Source organism: Sardina pilchardus, chromosome 20, assembly GCF_963854185.1.
Source record: "Sardina pilchardus chromosome 20, fSarPil1.1, whole genome shotgun sequence".
NCBI classification, from domain to species: Eukaryota; Metazoa; Chordata; class Actinopteri; order Clupeiformes; family Clupeidae; genus Sardina; species Sardina pilchardus.
Window position 1 is genome coordinate 4,412,719 of NC_085013.1, and position 15,890 is coordinate 4,428,608.

Below are 15,890 nucleotides of genomic sequence, written 5' to 3' on the forward strand. Positions count from 1 at the left end.
GCTCCAAAGCTCATTTGTCTACCTGGACAGCTGCAGCCTTATTGGTGTTGTTTTTCTCTCAGGATTAAGAGATTGCTGAGGTCGAGCACCGTAGCTTAAAGGGTCCCCGCCCAGGGGCGTGGCCTGTGGTGCTGTATATCAGAGTATCCTGATACGTCAAGTGTGCTCCACCACAGATCCTGTTACAGAATTTTTCACACTGGAAATAAAATAAATGTGTCCCTGCGTTTCAGCAGACGGAACAGTGAGGAGTATAATTTCCCTCAGTGATTATGCGTCATTAAAGTCTATGCCCGGATCGAGAACTCGCTTTGTTTTTGTTGTCTGTAGTAGTAGTACCTCTGGCTCATCCCATGGGCTTTGCTGGCTAAATGTTTGGCATTCCCGATTCCCAGCTGTCTCGCGTGCAGGGAGACCCTGCTGTGTCTGTGTGTCATTTTTAGCCCGTCTGACAAGTGTGTGTGTGTGTGTGTGTGTGTGTGTGTGTGTGTGTGTGTGTGTATGTGTGTGTATGAAGCTGTGCATGTGTTAATCTTCCCATACCGCTGTCTAATATTAGTGTGTTCTGCTTCTTCTCTCCTTACACACTGTCCAGAAAAACGACAGCATCACAGTAAGTCGCTTAATCTGCGCTGCAGTTGTCGCCTCAGTGTCCCATCTTAAAGCTGGGTGTCCGCACCACCACCCTCTCCCACCCACTCTCCCGCCAGTGGCCCGTGCTCATTGGCCGGACACTCCCGAGCACCGCTGTCAATCACGCACCACCTGTCCGCTCCATCGGGTGTTTGATGTCAGAGGTCATCGTTATGTTAATCATCATAGGCTAAGGCATTTCATCACCCAGTCCCCCCCACTCACTCGTTGTCAATCACCTCGTCTTCACACTGTATTTAGCCTGCGGATGTTTCTCAGTGGCCGGTGGGATGTGGAGTTCATTTCCGTGGTGGCTTCATTTCCTTTCTGCTGAGCTGTGTATTTAGAGAACTACGTTGAAGTGGCATCTGTTGGAGGATGGTGTTGATGATTTATTCATAAGCACAGAACCCCTGCTTCCATTTTGGGTCTACTTTACGTGCAGACGGAGAACCTTTAAATGGACTAGAATTAAAAGGGCCAAAAATAAATGTAATGGAGCTTTTTGTTCCCTTCAGGTTTGTGGAGAGTGTGTGACTTCTGCTGAAAAAAGATTTTAATGACCTGAGGGTGAACTCAGCACTCCTCCCAAAAAAAAAAAAAAAAAACCCAGCCCATGATCCAGAGCACAGATCCGATGTAGATAACGCATGGGTGCAGCCACCTCTCCGCTAACAGTCAAATTGGGTCAAACACACGGTCAAGGCAGGTGGGCACCCCCCTCACAATCCAGCCTTTGTGGCACGCAGCCCCCCGCTGTCCAACTACATGAAGCGAATGAGAAATGGAGAGAGAAAGGAAAAAGCAAGAGAGAGAGAGCGAGAACGAGGGAGCGGAGGGAAAGATGGAGGAAGACAAAGGACTCACTGTCTCACGCCTCATTGGCTGCAAGAGCATGACATTCCGGTTCATGATTTGATCATCAACAACAAGGACAAAGAATAAAAAAAATAATAACCTGACCCGAAATTGATTCCTACCCATCATAAATACTGCCTCATATTTACTGCTGACTTTGTGCTTAAAGCTCGAGGCTCTAGGTTAATTGGATTAAACAACAAGATAACGAGTAGCAATCACTCGAGTCTTTAACGAAGTCGTTCTTCCGTAAAGTTAAATCAGTTTCCACCCTGATAATTGTCTATTGTGCCAGTCATCTTCACGGCTCCCTTTTTTCCGTTGACCAGCAGTGTTCAAAAATGTTTTTGATTGCAAATGGCTAGTCTGGAGGAGAATGTGGAGAAAAAAAAACTGGAAGCATGTGACATTCTTGCATGGATAAATGGCACCCCATACCGAGGCACGGAGACTGGGTCCCCTTGATCTCCAAAGAGCTTATGAAATGAAATCTCACTCTTGTACTTTCTCCTGGAAGCGGTGACGAAAATTTCGGATCACCGCACAAATGACCGTGATCACACACACCACTCCCCACTGCCACCTTTGCGCCTGAATAAGTCTTCACCCACCGCCTCGCACCCTTCTTCACCCGTGTGAAATGCGTGATGGGGGGGTTTTCTCCCGTTACATTTTCTTTCCCTCACTCACCGGAGACGAAGTTGTTCTTTGAAATGCTAATGGGTCTTTGGCAGGGAAGGAGAAGGCCTGGAGACCTGTGTGGTACTGGAAGCACATCTCAATCTCATGAGCTCACCTCCCACTCACCGCCGGGGATCCAGATTCCATGGTTAGCTGGTGGCATTACGTTCTGCAAATTGATACTCATTCGTTGTTCTCTCTCTCTCTCTTTCTCTCTCTCTCTCTCTTTCTCTTTCTGTCTCTGTTTCTCTCTTTCTTTCTTTCTCTCTCGCTCTCTCTCTTTCTCTTTCTCTCTCTGTCTCCAGACCACCATGGCCACGTCTCTGTCGGTGACGGAGGACCTGATCTTCTGCGGCTGTGCCGACGGGACGGTGAGGGCCTTCAGCCCCATCAACCTGCACTTCATCTGCACGCTGCCCCGACCGCACAGCCTGGGCACCGACATCGCCACCGTGGTGGAGGCCAGGTGAGGCCACTAGACGTATTAATCCACACACACACACACACACACACACACACACATACACACCAACACACCTGGCATACAGGGCTTACAGTCTTCAGGTACAGTGCCTGAATTCAGGCATGGTCTTGGTTTTTAAAGATTTGAAATTAGGCAGTTATATATGACTTTGTACAGCTTCAAAAATATCTGATAGCTTCCGGCACAGATATATTCCTTGCTTGCTTTAAGTCCTCGGTGTAAGTAAACACATGGGAATGTGCTTGGTTAAAAAAAACTAATTGTGTGCATGTTTTCAAGCACTGCCTCGAATGGTTCCAGTTACGAAATCAGCTGTCAGTTGTGAAATCTCTCAGTAGCGTCAAGGTAGCTGCCAACCATAGTTTAGTTTTCTAGCAAAGAATGCTGTGGGGAATGTTTGAGCTGCTCACTCAGTGAAACACACTGTGGTGGAGGAGGTGCTACCATTGCAGTGTAAATATACCCTGGAGCCACCAACCTTCTTCACTAAGAAAACGAGCTGAAGCTCCAGTGTGTGATTAAGACTTCCTAATGTAACAGTGTGGGGGAGTACACCTTCCCCTGGCCTCTGTTCGGGAAATGTGACATGCGACATTGTAGCTGATGTCTGTCGTGCTCCTCTGGCTGTTGCCGGTGATGAAAGATTAAGGCAGGTGAAACAGGCCTGACCACCTCTGCTGACTCACGGTGAAAACTGAGACCTAGTTTTAGTATGTTCCATGCATACTGCGAGATCCTGTTGAGCTCCTTTTAAAGGCCCTCACGGAACTTCACTTCACTCAAGTACGTGTTTTGTTGTTGTTATGAAATATTCAGTGCATGGAAGGTCAAAGGTTTGCAAAGACTGCCGTGATTTGAAGCGTTTTCTGTTGCGTTTGAGTGCATTGTGCTGTCAGATATATCACATTTCAAGAATGCCATCTGAAGTCCTGATCAGTGATCACAGTAAGCTCCCCTCCTTTCTCCAGTGCCTCTCCCTGTCCACTGCATTGTGTATCTGGCTGTGGGGCTTTTCTTTTATCAATGTTGTGGCTATCCACTCGAAATGTCACCGAGATTATACACTGGCAATGACAAATGGCTCCATTGTAGCCCAGAGCAGCCTTGTGTCTCTGGCCAGTGCTGAGACAGCGCTCCTGACCGGACCGGAGTGAAGTGGGCTGCATGCTATCCAGCTCACATCTCGTGCCATCGTGCATATGCAAAAAAAAAGGCTTGTCAGAGCCCTGTCAGGAAAGAAAAGCAATTTCCTCCCTCTTCTCTCTCTCTCTCTCTCTCTCTCTCTCTCTCTCTCTCTCTCTCTCTCCTTCTCTTGCCTGCTTCCTTTTGTTGATGTGCTTGGGTTATGTATTGCCGTATGAATCTGTAGCCTGGACGTGTGCTGAATGCAGGTCCATCTGTGGCTTTGGCCCGACTCCTTTTCCTCTGGAGGCCCTTCATAAGATGTCTGCTTGACAGGAACATGCAAGCACTGCTCATAAATATGCAGATTGTTTTGTTTGGATCTTTTCCTTTGTTTTCTCTCTCTCTCTCTGTCTTTCTTCGTGTGGGTGTGTGTGTGTGTGTGTGTGTGTGTGTGTGTGTGTGCATGTGTGTGTTTGTGTGTGCGTGACAGGCCTTCGTGCCTTATGTGTGCACATCTGTGTGTGTGTGTGTGTGTGTGTGTGTGTGTGTGTGTGTGTGTGTGTGTGTGTGTGTGTGTGTGTGTGTGTGTGTGTGTGTGTGTGTGTGTCAGGTCAGTGCATGCCACAGAGTGTTTGACACAACATGGTCGAGCTTCTCAGCTGCGGACGGATTTTCATGTCCCACAGAAACATTCCATCTGCAATTGCAAGCCAGCTGAACCTTCAGTGCAGTTGTGCAGCTATTCAACAATAGACGGCTCTCAATGCTGCAGTCCTCTTACTTAACAGCTCTTGACATTGTTTGGTTTAGTGAGAACATTAGACACAAACACTTAGTTATGGTGCTACAGTCCCTTTTAGGCGTCATGGAACTGTGCCATCAACATGGTGCCCACTTCATTAGTCATTTTTATCCGGGGGTAGTACACAGTCACTATTTCTGTTTGTGAAATGTTGTGTATTATACAGTCAACAGTTAGATCCGGTAAAGCTATTTATTAATATCTGAGGAGACGAGAGGCATCCATGAGTGGCAGTGCCCCAGGACATCCCCACTCGGGTACCTTACCATTAGTGATTACTCCACATTTTACATTGTCCAATGCAAACTTTCTATTCATTCAAAGCGAGAGAGCAGCGATTTCATAATCATTTCATTTCAACCTAATTTTATGTCAACTTTGACAGTTATCGAGTGAGAAAAGAAATGATTGAATGTTCAGATTCACAAGACGGTTTGAAAAAATATAGTTTCTTTCTTTCCCATCTTCCCATCAGCCACCTGTTCTCCTACAAGCCGGACGCGCGGTACCCGGACACGGTGGCCGTGTCGTATGACCCGACCAACCGCTGGCTCTCGTGCGTCTACAACGACCACAGCCTGTACGTGTGGGACGTCAGGGACCTGAGGAAAGTGGGCAAGGTCTACTCGGCCCTGTACCACTCCGCCTGCGTGTGGAGCGTGGAGGTAGGCCACACTCATCTGACCGCTGCCGTGTGTGTGTGGGGGCGTGTGTGGGCGGGCGTGTGTGTGTGTGGGTGTGTGTAGGCGGGCGTAGGTGTTGATTTTGTGGGGTTTATTCACAAGAACCTGGATGCCCACAGGACTGGTGAAGAATGTGAAAGTGCATGCCCCAGTCCTCACGTCTTGCCCTGGAGGTGGGAGACTCCGGGAAATTGGCGTAACTCCATGGGCAACTCCCCAGGCCCTCCCAGGGCAACACGGTGTCTGGCACGGAGGTGTGAGAGAGGACTCTATGTGTGTGTGTGTGTGTGTGTGTCTGTGTGTGTTTGTGTGTATCTGTGTGTGTGTGTTTGTGTCTGTGTGTGTGTCTGTGTCAGGTAGACATAGAGGGTAAGCGAAAGAATGACAAATGTATGTCAGTGAGTTGATGGTGTTTGCTTGACACAAGGTTAATTAGCAGCACGTGCAAGATCCAGTGACTGCCATAAACTGTTATTGGTTACTGTGGCAAGCAGAGCAGCGTGCCATTGCAAAGGTATATTCCCATTATCTGTAATGGTTTTAACAGCCTTTAGACGATGAGATGCCATAAATGATCTGTACTAATTAACCAACTTTAAGAACAACATTCCTAAAATGAATCTATAACATGTATTATGAACCCAGATATGACTGGCCACTGACGGGCGTGGTCGCTAATGGGGGAAGATGGCTACTGCAATAACATTTCCAGGACATGTTTATGACCTGGTTATGCTACTCATACAGAGAGGACTGAAGGGAAGAGTTAGTCGTTAGCCTAGTTACTCGGCCTAGATGATGTATTATACATGTTATTGGCCACTGGCCTCGTGGAGTTGCCTCGTTTCCCCCCAACCTGATCACGCTTGTCATCCACATATGACCTACATTATAGAAATGATAAATTATAGATCCTAAGGAGCGCTGTGGCATTTACAGGCTGCTCTGAATTCACACCTCACACCTTCACCTAACAGTAGCTACCAGCTTACCTTTTTTTACCTCAGTAGAAAAACATGATTGTACGTTCAAGGAAGCATTTTCCTGAGAAATGTCCACTTTGATGAACTGTCGAATGTAATATCAGTGTACATTAATATGACATGATATGTATATGTACAGTACGTGTATATACTGTGTATTGTGTGTTTATGGGATGTCTGTCGTCACGTGTCCTCAGATGTACCCAGAGCCCAAAGACGGTGAGCAGCCATGTATGCCCCTGGGCTCCTTCCTCACCTGCTCCTCGGACAACACGGTCCGCCAGTGGAACACGGACGCCCACAACGCCAGTCTCAGCCGCAACCTCATCAGCAACGTGAGTGACCGCAGGCCCGACCGCCTGACCACCTGCTGACCACAGTGTTAAGGGGCATTCACACCACAAACGATAACTATATCCATAATGATAAAGGCGTCCACACTGACCAACCTGTTAATGAATGTGATGGCTAAAATGTGATGGGTTCTGATTGGTTGTTAGCCTATTTATCGTTCTCAAAATCGCTCTGAAAGTGATCCCCAACGATATCGTTCTCCATGTCGTTATAGTTTATGTGTGAACGTTGTCACTCATATTAACGAGAATTATATTTGTTTATAGTTATCGTTCTTTGTGTGAACGGCCATTTAGGCACATCTGGTGTATGCTCAAGGAGGTGGCCCCTGTCTGTAGATCTACACTGATATTTCACATCTGATGGGACTAACAGTGTATATATTAGTTAAAACAGAACTGAAAAGATGCAGGCCACAATCTCCTGGTTCCTCCTGGAGATCAAGAACATAGTTATGTGGTCAGAGTTAAAATGCATGACCTGACATGGTCTGACCTGTGACAGCCTGCTGTCTGGAACACCCAGACTAGACCAGAGGAAGAGAGCCATAATTTAGGGATCTGGAAGTATGAAGTATTTATACGGTGCATTTTTCATGCCCAAAGTGCTCTAAAAGGATGCGGTAGGTCTTCATCCTAGACTAGAGAGTGCATCTCAGACCAGACGGGACTTTTATCTTCTTTCTTGCTGTTTCAGCTAATCTAGGGGACCAAGATCCTAGATTCTGGAGGTCAAAAAGAAAAGGGGAAGAGGAAAAAGTTGAAAAAGTCATGTGACCGAGAGAGCTATTGATTTTTCCCCCAAAGAGCAAAAGAGCACCAGGGAATGTGACTTTCCATCTGCCTTTTTTTTTAGCATTTCTCACCCAATCAATAATCCGTCAATAGACTCAGAGTTCACTACGTGGACATTGACATGTGTTCCCTTGAAGTGTTTCAGCCTGCTCATCACATGGATTACACAGACACCCTTCTGACCTCAGAGCTTTTGACCTTGACTCTCTGCCTCTTTCTGTCCATCTGACCTGTAGCACACACCACACAGATGATAGTTCCTCTCTCTGACCCCTAAGTCCCTCACTCTCCTCTTGGTCTCACAGCACACACCTGATTCAGCTGATCCAAAATGGGAAACCATAGCATATTACTTTCCTCCCATAGAGCTGTGCTTGTTACACTGAAAACTTGGAAAATTTGACAGAAAAAGTGGAACCAGTTATGATCATATCTGACTGGTCTGATGTGAAGCATCTATAAGCCATCAGAGCAATGTATTTGTAACGTGTTGAATTATGGTTGCCTTTGGATGGAGCAGCCATATCCTCATGCAGGACATGCATTTTTGTGGTGCATGTGAAGTGTGAACCACAAATGGTCCCTAAAGCTGCCGCTTGCGTGTGTTTGGTGCAGGACCTGCAGAAGGTCATCTACATGGACAACAGCACGTCGGCGCTGCTGGACCCCGACTGCACCATGAGCAGCAGCAACACGGAGAAAGCCGACCCGCAGACGTCCGAGAACCGCACGGGCATCAGGACCATGTGCGTCAGCCCCGACGGACAGCACCTGGCCTCCGGGGACCGCAACGGCACCTTGAGGTATAATGGCAACTGGCCACAACATGGGGGAACCCAAAAAAATAAAACATAAACGACAACAAGAAGTTCCACATTATGCCACGGTGCCTCTGCATCAGAGTGATTCCTGTTAATTGCTCTCCAGAGAGTTGATGTGTGTGTGTGTCTGTGTGTGTGTGTGTGTGTTTGTGTGTGTGAGAGAGTGAGAGAGAGAGAGAGAGAGTGAGTGATGTTTGTGAGGTGTTAAGTTCGAAACAGGAGTCTCAGCGTGTTTTAATGTGTGCTTTATGCTCCAGTGGTGTGTGCAGATTACTGCAAGGTCACTTAGTTCCATTTCAAGTGTCTTTATGAGGTGTTCCTGATTTAACACAGCAGGTCACAGTGTGTGTGTGTGTGTATGTGTGTGAGTGAGAGTGAGAGTGAAAATGCAAGAGGCTATATGTGTTTTTTGAGAACAAATAGCTCTCTGTCTTTGTCTAGTGTAAGACAAACAGAGCTATTTATTTGTATGTGTGTGCGCGTATTTGTTTGCACTCCTAACTAGTTGTGTGTGTGTGCACCCCTGCGCCCCTAACTAGTTGTGTGTGTGTGTGTTGTTTTGCAGGATCCATGAGCTGGAGTGCATGGAGGAGATCATGAACGTTCAGGCCCACGACTCTGAGATCCTGTGCCTGGAGTATTCCAAACCAGAAACAGGTCAGTGGGCTCATGTGCAGAGTACAGTAAGGTGCGTGCCTGCGTGCGTACGTGTGTGTGTGTGTGTGTGTGGGATTTGTATTTAGTCACTTGGCAGGTGTTATTATTAGAAGTGGTTGTATGGTGAACGTGAGCCAGTGACCTTGGCGGAGAACAGATAAGAATAGGTAAGAGTGTGAAAGAATTTGTGTAGATTATTTTGGTCAGAAAGGGTGTGTGTGTGTTTGTATGTGTGTGTGCATATTCTCAGTATGTCAGTGTGCTGTGGGTGTGTGTACAGTAAGTAGGCCTATCTTCCCTGAGGAGCTGTACTTTAAATATGGACGCCCTTTGCTCAGCGACCAAGTTAATTTAGGTCTGATACCAGACAGATGCTCACAAAGTGGCTGCCCATTGCTCTTTGCTTGCTTTTCTTTTTCTCTCTCTCTCTCTCTCTCTCTCTCTCTCTCTCTCTCCCTCCCTCTCTCTCCTCTCTCTCCTCTACTGTCTTTCTGCTGGTCACACATTCCCTGTTTGATCCATCCACCATCACAGACATTTTCACACTCTGTCACTCTTAGCCTTCATTTGGTCCCCTCTGTCATAACCACTCAGTCACCCCTCTCTCTCTCTCTCTCTTTCTCTCTCTCTCTCTCTCTCTCTCTCTGATTCTGGTTCATGTGGTATTCTTAGTGGCAGCTGTAGTGAAGAGGCTGTGAAATGTAATTACATTTTACACCTCCTCAAGAGTGCACTTTTACGCACTTTTCCGTTTTTTTACACTATACAATCTGTCCTGCTTTTCATAGCGCTACACCGCACGGCTGGTTTGCCTCTATCTACAAAAAGTAATTACGTTAAAGCACAATTTCAGTTGAAGAGAGGCACTCTTAGGAACATTATTGAGAGCAACTGAGACTGTGTTCTGGCTAAAGGCCACCGCTCGCAAGCCTCTTTTGTCTCTACACACAAGATTGTAGATATCATACTCACTCACAGAGACAAACACACACACACACACACACACACACACACACACACACCCACACACACACACTCCCTGTCACATGGACATGCACTTGGCTGACTCACGTGCACACTCACACACACTTGTGCGTGAGCGAACGCACACACTCACACTCACAGGCAGGCGAGGGAGTGCTTATCTGCCAAGCCATACATGTCATAAGTAGTAATGTTATTATCATAATACGTGTGGCTAATTCCCTCAGACTGCTGGCTCCGTGCACTGGAGCAGAGAGGGGCAGGAGCCAAGAACAATGCTGGGCCTCTGGCCCTCCTTATTAACTCCCACACATCTGTTCACATTAGCACCTTATCGCGCTAGCCACCACCACCCCACTGCACACCTTATTAAAAACACCTCTCTGCCCCTACACTGGGGTCTTGGATTTGTATTCTGATGTTGTGGAGCGTGTGTGTGTGTGTGTGTGGTGTGTGTGTGTGTGTGTTGTGTGTGTGTGTGGTGTGTGTGTGTGTGTGTGTGTGTGTGGTGTGTGTGGTGTGTGTGGTGTGTGTGGTGTGTGTGGTGTGTGTGTGTGTGTGTCTCTGTGTGTGTGTGTGTGTGTGTGTCTCTGTGTGTCTCTGTGTGTGTGTGTGTGTGTGTGTGTGTTGACTTTGAGCAGGTTTATGTAAGTGGCTGTCACATCTGTAGCGTCCAGTGCGGCGGCTGGCCATCAGCACAGTTAACAGGGTTATCCGTGAAGCTCTATAAATACCCTGCTGAAGAGCCATCAGCATCAGCAGCCTGAGAGGGAGAGTGTGTGTGTGGGTGTGTGTGGAGCAGCCGTGCTTTATCCTCGTCTACCCCTCTGTCTGTGTCTGTCCCTGTTTGTCTCTCTGTGTCTCTGTCTCTCTCTGTCTCTCTCTTTCTCTCTCTCTTTCTCCCTGTCTGTCTGTCTGTCTCTCTCTCTGTCCCTCTGTTACCCACTCTCTTTCTCTCTCACACGCTCTCTTTTTTTTCTTCTCTCTCTCACTCTCCCTGCCCTCTTTCTCACATGCTCTCTCTCTTTTGTGTCTTTCTCTCTCTCTCTCTCTCTCTCTGTGATGGAGGGAAGGGGTGCAGGTCATAATTAAGTCTCTCTGGAATGCCCCGTTGCTAATTGAATTCCACTCACTTCAAGAGGAATATCTAATTCCCAAGTGTCACAGCTGAACTGCTGGCATGGCTAACGTGACTTTAGAATTAGATTTAGGGAATGTGACGTGTGTGTGTGTGTGTGTGTGTGTGTGTGTGTGTACGTGTATCCTAAGTCTGGGTCCAGTAGCGTGTGAAATGTCTGTGTGTGTGTGTGTGTGTGTGTGTGTACGTGTGTCCTAAGTCTGGGTCCAGTAGCGTGTGAAATGTCTGTGTGTGTGTGTGTGTGTGTGTGTGTGTGTGTGTGTGTGTGTGTGTGTGTGTCCTAAATCCGGGTGGGGTAGCATGTCGGTGATCCATCCCTGGGTGTCCTCCTCACAGGAAGTTGTGGTTTTGTCAGGAAGCGCTCCAGCCGGATATGGCTCAGTCTGAGCGAGTCATAATTGTGGGCTCTGACTTCTGGGCATAAGGAGAACACTTAGTGGACACACTCATGCTGCAGATATGTTTCATTTCTCTGACTCACGCCAACAATCACTTACTTTCTCTCAGTCTGGAACAGACGTTTGTTTTTTTCTCTGTGAGTGTGAATGATTGTGTGTGTGTGTGTGTGTGCGCGTGTGTGTGTGCGTTTGTTTGTGGTTTGTTTCAGCAGCCTGCTGACTGTAAACAGTGTGTCAGAGTGAGGTGGGCACATGTGTTGACCAGGTCCTGTTGTGTGGAGGCCCCTCTCTCCACAGGGCACAGGGCTACTATGAGCAGCGCTGCTACTAATGAGGCTCTTTCATCTGTGTGTGTGTGTGTGTGTGTGTTAGAGAGAGTGTGTTAGAGAGAGAGAGAATGAAAGTGTACTGTATATGCGAGAGGGAGAATGTTTGTGGTGTATGTGAGAGAGAGAGAGAGAGAGAGAGAGAGAAAGAGAGAGAGAGAGAGAGTGTGTGTTTCGGGGGAATGGGGTGAAAGGTGATTTATGAGGCCGGGGCTTGTGGGAAAGTGGTGAATGGTGGTGTGGGTAAGTACGGAGGAGACAGAAGGTGTGTGTGTGTGTGTGTGTGTGTGTGTGTGTGTGTGTGTGTGGTGTAAGCATAATGGTGTGTAAGCTGTTTTGGCAAGTTTGTGCAAGACTGACCTCGGTGGTCTGTGGGTGTGATTGTGTGCCTGCATGTGTTTCTTACAGATATGTGCTGTGTGTTTGCTGCACTGAACTCATGTTCTTTGTGTGTGTGTGTGTGTGTGTCTGTGTGTATTGTGCACAATGTGCACTGATGCTCTTTGTGTGTGTGTGCGGGCGTGTGTGTGTGCGGGCGTGTGTGTGTGTGTGTGTGTACACATTACTGATGTATGGGTTTGCCCGCTGCAGGTTTTAAGCTGCTGGCCACAGCGAGTCGTGATCGCCTGATCCATGTCCTTGATGCGGAGCGTGAATATGGCCTGGTGCAGACACTGGACGAACACTCCTCATCCATCACCGCAGTGCGCTTCGCAGGTTAGACACACACACACACGATCACACCCTGTCTCGCTCACACATATTTATTTGCTCTGCATCCCACCAGATCCTTCTTTGCCAGTGAGTTACCCTGGCAACATACACATGCTTTACATAACAACTCTCTTCCTCACAGTCTCTCTCTCTCTCTCTCTCTCACAGACACACACACACACACACACACACACATGCACACATGCATACAGTATAGCAGGGCTATTCAACTTTAGTACCAAGAGGGCCGAATGGAAAAATCACTGGGTTTTCAGGGGCCGCATAAAATAAGACGCTGCAAAATAATTGTATCCAAAAATATTTGATAAAATCAGAGTAAAATTCAGTTTAATTCAATTGAATTGTATACACTGGCATAGAAACTAAGAACATAGCCTATTATCCATATCCATAAAAAAATCTTCTCAGAGCAGGTGATAGGCTGCCACACAAACTACAAGTATTTGAAAACACCCAGGCTAACCATAGTATTTCATACCTGATGTCTGATAGCTGCCATATCATGCATCAGTGGGAAAAATTAAGGTGTTGATTTAACTAGCCTACTTCAAGATAATTAGGCTCATAAGTGTTTCAAACACACACAGTAGCCTACAGCGCCAATCTCTCAAATATAATTAGCATTGAATTTAAAGAAAAAGTAATGCCAGCTCTGCCTCTGTTTATCTATTTCACGATTTCTTACCGCCAAAGATTCTAAACTTCGAGCCTGCGCAAATCACAAACAATAACATTCCCACGAGTGGAGTGAAGATGGCTCTGTCTAATTGACAACGAGAATCGTTCATTTTACCCTCTGCAATAAGTACGAGACTTTCATGTTTATTGTGCAACGAATCCATCGCTGTAAAGAAGGAATATAAAGTCAAGAGGCAATTCTACAAACCACAGCTCCTTCATTAACTTTCCCGAGGGCTCGGAGGAACGGAGACCGGGTATGATTGTAACATTTTTGATTTGCGCACGCTCGAGGTTTAGAATCTTTGGCGGTAAGAAATCGTAATTTAATCAACATTTAATGATAACATTTAAAACTAGTTACACATTTGGAAATGTCAGTTTGTGTAGTGATGTGCTGTGTTCTCTGAGTGAAGATGGAAGAATTAGTCTGGCCAATAGGGGCGGGCCGACAGTGCGCTACTCGCCAATCATGAAGATCTATGCACACCCGTCAAAGCGAGTTCATTCTCATGACGAGACACGCGGGCCACAGGAAATTTGAAGCGGGCCACATCTGGCCCGCGGGCCGCTAGTTGAATAGGCCTGCAGTATAGCCTCTCTCTCTCTCTCTCTCTTTCTTTTTCTCCTATTCACTCACACACATTCCATGATGCTGTTGCAATGTAAATATGTCCTGATAACCCACTCCGGCGTCGTGATAACATCCTGTCTCCGTCTCTTTAGCGAACGACGGCAAGGTACGGATGATCAGCTGTGGCGCAGACAAGAGCATCTACTTCCGCACCGCTCAGAAGGTAGGAAGGGAGGACAAGTGCTGCCCCCCCCCCCTCTCTCTTCCCTCACACCCCTCGCATCAGCACGCATCACTTCAACATCACTTCCTCCTCTCAGCCCGTTCGAGTTGCGTTCGAATTCGCAAACATAGGCAAACAGCCTGGGGGGACGGTTCTTGGCGAGCATACAGTGGAGCTGGATGTGACCTTGACGAAGGCAACAATGCAATTACCGTTACAATGGAATGCTGAAACCAAATCGTCCAAATTGAACTGTTCAGAAAAAAACATGTTAGCCACAAGCATTTGCCAATGTTAGCCGAATGTGAACGCACCTCTGATTTTCTTTCTTTTTTTTTTTTCTTCTGCCCCTGCGGCATTTCTGAGTGTTTGTTTCTCTCCAGGATTAGGGCCTGGGAATGCCTCCTGGCTGCTGCGCTGTGTACTACTAAATTAGCTCATTAGCAGAGTGCTGGAGTTTGAACGTGTTGTTCTTCATTAAGCCACTGAGAGGTTTCCCTGGGCCTCTGTGGTCCAGGGCCAGACTCCGAGGACTCGTCAAAGATATCACACTGGGCTTCGTGCAGGGTCAGAGGGCTGTTGGTTTAGGCCTGACCCCTAAAATGTGCTTAAAGTCTGAGGTTGTTAAAGATACTGACACAGGCTGCCCCATACATTTGGCTTGACTACCATAAATCCTGCACTACAGACTTAGGCAGGCACATACACATTACACACTCTCACACACATACACACACACACTCACACAACCAAAACACTATACATCACACACGCATTTTGTTATTCTTTTCTACACTTCCAGTCACTCAGTGTCTCTCTCTCTTACACACACACACACACACACACACACACACACTGCCATCAGGCCTCATTCACTAGCATTTTTAAACCCTCCCCAAAACTATAACAACAAACAAACGCTGTTCAGCTCCATTACAAAAGCCCGTGGGAAATCCAGCAGGGATTTAGCCGAGGCTCCCCCTGCTTACGGTGCTCTCCAGTCGGGCTACCTGACTTCTCAGTGTGCCTCCCCTTCCGCTAAGCCCTGGTTTTAGCAGCTGAACGCCAGAACAGCCCATTACAAAATAGATTACACTTCTGTGCCCAACCTTGGCTATTGTAGGAATCAGCAGTTCCAGCCTTGTTAATAAGGGCTGGCTGGTATTAAGGGGGAAAATATGTTTGCATGGATTCCATAGAGGGCAGGGCAGAACTGATCCTTGCTGGATCGATACGGAGCGATGAAAAGTTAACCCCCTTGAAACGTGCCTCTCTTGAAAAGTGCTGAAAGACGGGCTTTCATTTTTCATCGTACGATGCGACGGTCCAGATGTTGCTGACCCGCTTAGTTTCCAGTCCGCGCCGGTCCTCAGGCAAGCGTGTTATTATCATTCCGAGGCTTCTTCTGGTGCCTTGAGAACCACACTGTCTTGAGCTCCCAGTCTGTAGATGGTGTGCGTGTGTGTGTGTGTGTGTGTGTGTGTGTGTGTGTGTGTGTGTGTGTGTGTGTGTGTGTGTGTGATGCTGGTCTACACGTGTAATCCATACGTAATCTCTAGCAGGTGATCTATTCAAATTGAAGATTAATGACTTGGAGAACAGAATAGGTGACCTGTTATGTAATAATTGGATATGGCACTGCTGGTCATCGTTCTGGTCTCGTTTTAGTAATTAAAGCTCTCTCTGATTCTGTGTGTGTGTGCGTGCGTGTGAGAGTGTGCGTGTGTGCACATGTGTGTGTGTGTGTGTGTGTGTGTGTGTGTGTGTGTGTGTGTGTGTGTGTGTGTGTGTGTGTGTGTGTGTGTGTGTGTGTATGTGATACCCATATTTGCATGAAACATTTTCACACTCTTGCCTAATACTCCATTATCTATATTTGAAGAGTGTGTGTGTGTGTGTGTGATCCTGTCAGTGTTTCAACAATTGACATTCACTGGCGGCCCCTTCTATATTGACCCA

At 47.1% G+C, this 15,890-nt stretch overlaps 1 protein-coding gene across 3 annotated transcripts in view; it reads left to right on the forward strand.

Annotated features, from left to right (window-relative positions):
* mapkbp1 (mitogen-activated protein kinase binding protein 1) overlaps positions 1 to 15,890 on the forward strand; it is a 53,591-nt gene that overhangs the window by 24,273 nt on the left and 13,428 nt on the right. For all 3 annotated transcript variants that reach the window (XM_062522899.1, XM_062522900.1, XM_062522901.1), the window contains 7 exons: positions 2,478 to 2,638; positions 5,059 to 5,248; positions 6,447 to 6,584; positions 8,013 to 8,200; positions 8,784 to 8,875; positions 12,313 to 12,438; positions 13,861 to 13,931. In XM_062522899.1, the coding sequence (XP_062378883.1) occupies positions 2,478 to 2,638; positions 5,059 to 5,248; positions 6,447 to 6,584; positions 8,013 to 8,200; positions 8,784 to 8,875; positions 12,313 to 12,438; positions 13,861 to 13,931 (966 nt within the window). The remainder of the gene's footprint in view (positions 1 to 2,477; positions 2,639 to 5,058; positions 5,249 to 6,446; positions 6,585 to 8,012; positions 8,201 to 8,783; positions 8,876 to 12,312; positions 12,439 to 13,860; positions 13,932 to 15,890) is intronic.